General features: G+C 32.8%; 2 protein-coding genes across 2 annotated transcripts; one reads left to right on the top strand and one right to left on the bottom strand.

Annotated features, from left to right (window-relative positions):
• Window positions 1-500: 500 nt before the first annotated feature.
• LOC145001455 (uncharacterized) lies at window positions 501-2,458 on the top strand. The gene is made up of 3 exons (XM_078960826.1): window positions 501-1,656; window positions 1,741-1,972; window positions 2,055-2,458. Exons 1-3 carry the CDS (start codon window positions 704-706, stop codon window positions 2,232-2,234), a joined length of 1,365 nt encoding a protein of 454 aa, XP_078816952.1. The 5' UTR covers window positions 501-703; the 3' UTR covers window positions 2,235-2,458.
• A 3,738-nt stretch (window positions 2,459-6,196) lies between these two features.
• LOC145002251 (large ribosomal subunit protein eL43) lies at window positions 6,197-7,756 on the bottom strand. Its single transcript, XM_078961555.1, has 5 exons — window positions 7,667-7,756; window positions 6,901-6,940; window positions 6,682-6,770; window positions 6,489-6,571; window positions 6,197-6,398 (listed from the first exon to the last, which is right to left on the bottom strand). The coding sequence occupies exons 1-5, from the start codon at window positions 7,667-7,669 to the stop codon at window positions 6,335-6,337; spliced, it is 279 nt and encodes a 92-aa protein (XP_078817681.1). The 5' UTR covers window positions 7,670-7,756; the 3' UTR covers window positions 6,197-6,334.
• Between the last annotated feature and the right edge of the window lie 2,070 nt (window positions 7,757-9,826).

Consider the following 9,826-nt stretch of genomic DNA (forward strand, 5'->3'; position numbering starts at 1 on the left):
TGTTAGTCTCTATGTGATTTTATGTATATTGTTGTACGCCATCATAATGATCTTGTTTTTATATGCTGATTTATTTTTCTTCTTAGTTATATGGTTTGCACCAACAATAATTACGATTTTTTCTTAAAAGTTAAAGTTAACATCAAGCTATAATAGTTATTACGGTCTACATAAAACAAAATATTTTAAACAAATTTAAAAACTATTTCATTTTGATAGAAACTTCTTATCACATTCTATTTTATAATCAAGATCTTATAGTATAACATAAAACCAAAACGAAAATATCTACGACCATGATCTTGCAATATTGATTCTTGACAACCTAAATCATCATAGAGAAGGGGTGTTTAGTAAATATCATAAAAATAAGGGCGTCTAACAGAAAATTCAGTAGACTTGTTCCCAAAGTCGAAAATTACAAACTTAGACTCCGTCAAGTTTTACGTAATTACTTAAAAACCCCACTATGTGTATATCTATAAATAGACTGATCGTTTTTATGCTTCTTGTTTTTCCCTCTTTTCGTCTCCAAACAAAACCATCCTCAAAACCATCAACACACACAGATCAATCGAATTACTCGACGTTCTTCAAACATACACACAGATCAAGATTTCCTTTTAGGGTTTTTACTTTTTATGATTAAAGTTTTGAACTGAAGTCTGAAACTCATCCGACTGTTACTCTAGTTTACCGGTAAATGCGTCAGAAGAAATCAGGCTTTCAGATCGGAGAAGAAACTTTTTATCAAAAATCCAATTTCAAAATCCAAATCCCAGCTGATATCAATGAACAACAACCCAATTTCAAACAAGAATCATCACCAACAAAACAACTTCTGTTCTCAAATCGTCATACACGATCTCAGCTCATGAATACTCAACAGCAAAACCACCACCGGAAAACTCATCAGAAGTCCTTAGTCTGTTGTTCATCTTCAGAAGCTCTTTTAGCCACGAAATCAGTTGTTTTAAAAGTGTTGAAGCTAAGTCATGTGAAGGTCTTTTGGATTAAAGCCCCTTCAAGGGTTTTAATCCTTCTCTGTTTACCTTCCGTTTACTTCTTCTCCTTTAACCATCATGAATCTATGTATCTTTACATACTCTTCTTAATTCTTACCCTTTGTATTCTTTTTTTATCTCTTCTTAATCATCCTTCGATCCGATTATTTATCGCCAGAAATCTCCCAATTTTTAACCTTTTAAACATCGGTAATGCATCAAAAACACCACCAGTTGTTTGGTCAATCGGGTCAAAGAACCAATTTGAATCCAGCACAATCTCCGGGTTCGTGGTGAAGGTTTACAGCAATGGAGATGTTTACGAAGGTGAGTTTTATAAAGGAAAGTGTTCAGGAAGTGGAGTGTATTACTATAACATGAACGGAAGATACGAAGGCGATTGGGTGGATCAAAAGTACGATGGCTATGGCGTTGAAACGTGGGCCAAAGGCAGCAGGTATAGAGGCCAGTACAGACAAGGATTGAGACATGGATATGGAGTTTACAGATTTTTCACCGGAGATATGTACGCCGGAGAATGGATAAAGGGGCAGTGCCACGGACGTGGGGTTCATACTTGCGACGACGGAAGCAAGTATTTTGGGGAATTCAAAGGAGGCTTAAAACATGGACTTGGTCACTACCATTTCAGGTAAACTTCATCTTCTTCGTTTCTTCTTAATGCATACAAATTAACAAACGGAAATCTGATTTGAGTTTATGTGGTGGTGTACAGAAACGGCGATATGTATTCCGGCGAGTATTTCGCAGACATGATGCACGGTTTTGGTGTGTATCATTTCGCAAATGGACATCGATATGAAGGTGCTTGGCATGAAGGAAGAAGACAAGGGTTTGGTATGTATAGTTTCAGAAACGGCGACACCCAATCCGGTCACTGGGACGACGGCGTTCTCAACGTTTCTCCGCCGTTGGTTTCTCAAACCAAAGTTGTCAAATCAGTCGAGGTACGTCAATTTCCGTAAAATCCCCTTTTTTCCCAGATTGCGAACATCAAATCGCTGATTAATTCATCTTTTTTTTTTAAAGGAAGCAAGACGTATGGCGGAGAAAGCGGTTGCTGGAGGCGTGGCGGAGGAGAAGGTGAATAGGGCGGTGGCGGCGGCTAACAGGGCGGCGAATGCAGGAAGGGTGGCGGCGGTTAAGGCCGTTCAGAGTCGATCAGACCACCGGAGTGATATTGATGATCTGTCACTGCTCATTGTCTGAATTTTTGTTGGATTGGAGCGTGTGATGGTGGCCGGAGTTTGACCTTTTTGATTAAAGAGCAAATAGAGATGATTGTAGATGACTGTAATAGTATTAGGATTATTAAAAAAAAAAAAAAAAAAAAAAAAAAAAAAAAAAAAAAGAAGGCACTAAGTGCTTTTTTGTTAACGAAGTAAATGTAAATATATTATTTCAAGTTTAGTAATTGTGATGCAACTTGTTTACATCCATCTGCAAAAGCTGATAATTGATCCGATCGTGACCATTGATGGTGGGTCTGAGAGTCCTACAACTGCATGTTAGCATGTTCATAAGCCCGACACATGAGTTTTGGTCGAAATGGATCCATTGGATATCTATGAATTATGGAAATAAAAAGTTAACAATCAAGAACCCTAGAATTTACAAAGATTGTTGATTCTCTAAAGTCTAAAGTATCCACAACACAATGCATGTTCGATGAAAGGTTTGATGAATAGGTGAAGGTTAAGTTGCCATACAATAACTTACAATCAACCATAATGAAATTTCAAGTTGACTACAATAATTTAGAATTGAAAGCCCAATGGCCAATTCATCAATAAATTACGCTCGATCATAATATGGATTATGGAATGCCAAATTGACGTATAAAGATATTGGAGTTCAATATATGAACCTAATGTTGGAGTACATTGAACTTTGTGTATTTCAATTAAAAGGATTGAATGACTTGCATTGTAAAGTTGAAATTAAACCCAATCATATTTAAATGTCAAAGATGGCATACAGTAGTTGAATGTCCATTCACTTTTTTGAATACATGATAGGAATTGTAGAAACTGTAGGCATACAATCAATTTGTAGCCCTTAATTAAAGTTAGTAGCTACAATCAATTTGTAGCACTTAATTAAAGTTTGTAGAGTTCAAATAACGGTAGAAAAAATATAAATCAAATGACAAAAATTGTATTAATTTAGGGAATGCTTAGGTGGTGTGTAGACAGCCAGTGATATGTAAACGGATCAGACGAGTGCATGGTAACGCAAAATTGATATCTAGCAGGTTGGTTAACCCGAACATCTTATGTCACTCTTGCATATGTTTTCCCTTTCTATATTGACCAATCAATAAGAATACTTTTATTTTTTCTCATATTTTGACCAATATAAATAACTACCTCCACCTTCTAAAACAATTATATTTTTAATTTCGTTCCATCTTTCTTCAGTTTCATAGTTTTTCTTTATAATTCCATTAAACATTTTCAACGAAGCTAATCCAAAAATTAGGAAATTAATAATGGAAAATAGTCCTTGTCATTTTATTTATTATTGTTCTAGGATTTGATTTATGTTTTGTTGTAGTAGTTTTATAATAAAATTTTATTTTTATTTTAAATTTTATTTTTTTTTTTTAAATTAGTATATGTTTGTTTTTAGAAAAAAAAAATGAATAATTTGGTATAGATAAGAAAAATTCTAATGGGATGAGAGGAAATAATATGTAAAAGAACAGAGCAGTGAAAAGTAGATATGACATTAATGTTGCAATTAGTTGAGAAGAGTGGATCCTTTACACTATTGGGCCTTAAGTGGCGTCCATTTAAACTTTATAATTTTAGGTCAAATATTAACGTACTTAGGTGTTCCAAATTATTTTAGAAAGACAGGAATTTAAGATTTGGGGTTAAAGTAGAATTCTCCACTTCAAGGGGTCCGACAGGGAGATCGAAACCCCCTGTTCCTTTTCATCATTGCGATGGAAGGACTAAATATTGCTATCAAAAGTGTTTGGAAAAAATCTTTGATCTGTGGGTAAAACTTTCAATGAATAGCCCTCATATATCCCATTTATTCTACGCGGATAAGGCGATCTTTGCAGGTAAATGGGATATCGCAAGCATTAGAAATCTCTCGGGAATTGTCACATGTTTTTACATCTCATCAAGTTTAAAAGTTAACTTTCAAAAGTCTTGTTAATTCGGTATTGGTACCTCATATATGGAATAGAATGAAATGACCGAAGTGTTGGGGCGTGTGGAAGGGTCTTTCCCATTCACCTACTTGGGAGTACCAGTCGGAGCAAATATGAGACTGAAAAACACCGAAAACTTATCATCGATAAGTTCATATCTAAACTCTTTGATTGGAAGGCTAAGCCACTTTCATTTGGTGGTCCTATCACTATCAAATCAGTTTTAAACAACCTGCCCATTTCATGTTATTCGGAGCACCACAATGCATCATTGATACACCGGAAAAGATTAGAATAAACTTTTTTTTTTTTTTTGGGTGGAGGGGGGAGAGAGAGAGAGAGAGAGAGAGAGAGAGAGAGAGAGAGAGAGAGAGAGAACTAAAACATAAAATCCACTAGATCGATTGGTCAAAGATCACAACTCCTATTTCAGATGGGAGATGAACTAAAACATAAAATTCACTAGATCGATTGGTCAAAGATCACAACTCCTATTTCAAATGGTGGTCTAGGGTTCTCTACTTTAAAACACAAAACCTGATACGTTTGATCAAGTGGTGGAGGCAATTGCTGAACAAGAAAGGAAACCTTTGGAAAACCGTCATTAAAAGCATATATAATTTCAGTATGAAACCAGTACACTATATTGCGAGAAAAACCTCCAACAAGGTGTGGCTTAATATTCATAAAGCAATTAATGCTTTGGGGGAACTTGTAATCGATTCTCATAGGTTATTCACACTCATACCCCAAGATTCGATGTTCAAATTATGTTTTGGAAATATATTTGGTGTGTAACAATCCCATTTCAAGAAAAAATCTCTCATCTCTATATGATGGAATCGGTTAAATGTAGTTCACTTGTAGATTGTGTGTCTGTGAATGGCTTCTTATGGTGTTGGAAACAGGAACCCTCAAACTCGATGGAATTGCATGAACTACTTCAACTATATAGGGACATATGTAAGCTGAACATTAGCAGGGCTTCTTCACCTTATGTTTTTCAATTTAATATGACAATGGATGGTATTTATAACGTGATGGTATGAGGCGACTTATACATTTGAAATTGATACACTTTAAAGGTCGGAAGATTTGTTGGTCAAAATTGAAGGTGTTTCGTATGATGAACCTTTACAGGCAGAATTCCGTTGTTACAACGGGAATACATCTTATTTGGTATTTGCATTCCTCTCGATAATAGAGTACAAGGAGAAGAGAAAACAAAACAAAAACCAGTAACTTAAAGATATTTGGTAGTTGTTGCTTGTATTAAGAAATTCCATAACACTTCAAAACTTCATTATATGTATTCCACACTATTTAAAAATCCAAGAATGAACACCATGGGTATATTCCAAATAAGATGTGCTCCCTTTGTAACAATGATATCAAATCGGTGGAATATCTCTTTCTTTACTGTAAGCATGCACAGGGCGTTCGTTATTGGATTTTTAAATAGTGTGGGATACATATTATGAGGTTTTGAAGTGTTATGGAATTTCTAAATACAAACAACAACCAAATATCTTTGAGTTCTTGATTTTTGTTTAGTTTTCTCTTTTCCTTCTCCTTCTCCTGTAGCGTACTCTTAATGATATTTGCCATTTGCAAAAAAGAACATGTTTTTATTTGAGAAATTTAAAAAAAATTAAAAAAAAACAAAGGAAATTGACTATTTTTGTAATTCTCTTTTTCTATTTTACACATAATAAATTACTTTACTTATAAAAACAGATGCTGTAGTGTTAAAAGAAGAAAAAAAACTAATGCAGCTAAATAGCTCCCACTTATCACCAAAAAAATGCTGGAATCCAGACATATATTAAAAATCTGAGTCTAACATGATTTCAACTAAAGCTCACTCCATCTAACTGAAAACCAAACATTCGACTACACCAGAATCCCCAAGCCAAACACTCTAAAGATCCAGATCTAAAGGCTACGAATAATAATTTTAAAAAAAAAAAAAAAAAAAAATCTATAATGAAATGCAAAATCCACAATCCAAAACTAAATGTCTTGCATTATAAAACCAAAATACTTGAAACAAAATACAAGTCATGAAAAACTCAACAAAACTCTCAGGATCTAATACAATAAGAGTAAATCAAAGACCTCAACATTAATGAAAACCTTCTACTTAACTCTCTGTTTGCTCCCTCAGCCTTCGAATTGTGCTCCTAACTGTAACAGCACTCGCAGTACTATTATCATTCATAAACAAAAAAACAAAATTATCAGTAAATTAAAAACATTAAAATATAAAAACATAAAAAAAACATAAAAATTATTACTTCAATGTGTATGCACCCCCTGCTTTCACTTTCCCACAATCCTTGCAACCCCAGATTCCAACTGCCTTTCTCTTCACAGCATACTGTTTCCAACATTTCAAAACAAATACAAATTATTTTCACATAAACAACTAACATTTTGGAAAAAATACAAATTCATTAATCAAAAATTCCAAAGTAGATGACTGTTTACCTTCCCACAAAACTCACAGAAATACTTGCTGTGCTGGCTGACCTCCATTTTCTTGATCTGTTTTCGCAGACTGGCACCATATCGGGTACCTGAAAAAAGAAAATAAAAAACAATATTTAAGTAAAATATTTTCTTTTTTTGTAGTTTAACATCAAAAAAAGATTTTTATTGACAATTTCGATCATATAAGGAACTTTGTGGCAATAACATGATACTTACCATACTTTCCGACAATGCCGGCCTTCTTTGTCCTCTTTGTCTGCAAATTAAAATGAATGATGATTATAAAACTAGTATTTAGTTTATAAATTTAAGTTAATTACTGATGTTATAAAGTAATGTATTTGAAAATTTTTAACAATAAAGAACATATGCTAAGGAGGTCATTACTTTTAATAAGCACTCCCTTCATTACCAATGTATTTAATACTTGAATTTTTATCTCCGAAGCTATAATACTCATCAGATGATGACTGATCCTAATATCAAAAATGTCTTATGATGTTTAAAATGGTTTCTTGCAATCAAAATTTGAACAATTTTATAAGCTTCTGAGAATAGCATTGTAAAAAAATCCCAACTTTGGACGTGTTATGCATTCCATGCCGCTTTGAGTAGTTAGAACTTAGAACTTAGAATTGCTAAATCAACCACATATGCTAACAAACTCAAGGTAAGATTGCAAATCTTTAGAAAGAATTGCATCATCCGAACAGCGGAATTGATCCTTGAGCATACAAAGAAATGGAACATCGAATACTTAATTATAATTCATTAATTTGTATGAAAGCGTGTGGATTTTATAGAAGAATGTTTGGGATTAGATGGAGTACGTGCAAATCTAAGAGAAAAACACGAAACACTAATAGGCATGCTCTGATTCGATTGATGAACAACAAAAATAACTATGCTATGATGTTCTGAAACAGTGAAATCAAAATAAACGATTTACTTGCTAGATAATGATGTTCAAGATAGACCATACCATTTCTGAAGATCGGAAGAGGAATGTTCGAAACTTGCAGAGAAACAAAGCACGGCGATAACGAACTGAACCCTAAATTCTTCATTAATCACGATTTATAGTGGACGGAATCAACCACGTATTGTGAAAACGATTGGGCTTTTCTTGTTTACGATAAATGATATTGGGCCTAACCCAATAGTGTGATTCTATTTAGTGTTATCTAATTACTATATTATAGTTTTTTTATTTTTATTTATTTATTTATTTATTTTAAATATTCGTACCGAACAAGGTTAAATTATGTATATGTTTGAAATAATTATACTATTAATATTAAGAAATTAACTAATCTGATTATTTTTTTACGGTTATATTAATTATGAAATAGTTATATTATTGATATTAACTATAAAAATCATAATAATAAATTAAATAATCTAACTTTTTATGGTTTTTTTTAAAAGTAACTAGTTTAAAATTGTTTTTTAAAAATGGTCATTCGGTCTAGAATGCTCATTCTTGGCTCAAATTCTAAAAGAGATAAACGGGTAAAATGTCCGACCCGATAATGTTGTCTTTTATATATACTACTGTCTCGGATCTTTCTTACGAACTCATTGTTTCGTACCTCATTTCAAACTCACTATTCCGGATCTTATTTTGGACTAAATCCACTTCAAAGAATATCTTCTTCTAGCAATGAAGAAATACATTTTTTGTGGGTACATTTTCGATTCTTTGTATGATTATATGTTTTTATTTGTGAATATATGTTAAAAATAAGGAATTTTGTTTTTTTTTTTTTTGTATAAATTGATGCAATTATAAATATAAGATATTTTCCTTCGAATTTTAGTTGTTTTTAAGTTTTTATATGATTATATGTGGGTATATATATACTAGAAGTTGAGAACAACTAAAATTATAACATAAAAATAAATAAATAAATAATACTTTCAAACCTATTTGGAACAAGTATAGAATACGTTGAACTGATCCGGTGTAACGTCCGTAAGATAGGACTAGATGATTAAAGAATTATAAAATAATTATTCATAGCGACGATAAACAAATATTTTTTATAGACGACCAGACGAAAGTTGTAGGAATCGTAAAAGTGAGAACGTGCATATAGAAAACTTCCAAATCCGACTTCATATAAGAAAGTTATAATTTTTAGAGTTTCATCGCAACAGTATACGGCATAGAACCCAAAATTAAGAATGGTGGATTGTTACTCAGAACAATCTAAATGAGAATTGAAGATCTCATCAATATCTATCTGTCGATATAAAGTCGTTCGATAACAGATATCAAATGAGAGAGTTATGATTTTTATATAGACTTAATCAGTCTAAGCCTATAAAAATATAACTTTAAAAATAAATTGAGAACTATCTGACATAATCTAAATGAAGATTTTAGATCTTGTCGATATCTATGTGAGGATATAAACAACGTCGAAAACGAAGCTCGTATGAAGAAGTTACAAAATTTACAAAATTTATGTTTTGTGTTGTGCACGCTTCTAGAAGGTGGCAACGCGTGCCACAGAGAAGCTGACACATGACACAAAATGGTTGGGGAGACGTAGTCTTAAGCGCACGACGCGCATCTTGAAAGGCGCAATGTGCATGATCAAAATTCAGCTATAATTAGTAGTTGCAACCTCATTCCATTCCTTACACCTTTCCAATTTTCTCTGCAATTCTTTGAGATTTTAGCTCGATTTACCCCTATATTTTAGAAGTTTTTAGTGAAGCTACGTCGTGAATAGTTAATGAAAATTTAAGATATGTATATATATATATACACATAGTAATAATCACATGTGTGTGTTAGATGTATAAATCATTAAATATATTATACATATTAATCACCGAGATTACCGAGTTTTACAATATTGTTCGCTTCAGTAAGGGGCCGATGTGGAAGTACTCGGATTCTGTAACTCGCCGCGGTAAGGGCCCAATACTAATCGGCTAACTCGCGAGTTTTACAATACTGGTTGCATTTGTTGGTAAATAAATATAGATTGTCGGCACCACTGACTAACTCGAATATCTATTGTCGAATGAAAACGTATTATATGTGACAAAATCCATACATAGGAAATGTACATTTAAATAAACACAAAACGTAAAGAAACTGGAATTTATAAGTGTACTTACATAAAAA

The sequence above is a fragment of the Lactuca saligna genome, chromosome 6 (genome assembly GCF_052625555.1).
Source record: "Lactuca saligna cultivar CGN05327 chromosome 6, ASM5262555v1, whole genome shotgun sequence".
Lineage (NCBI taxonomy): Eukaryota > Viridiplantae > Streptophyta > Magnoliopsida > Asterales > Asteraceae > Lactuca > Lactuca saligna.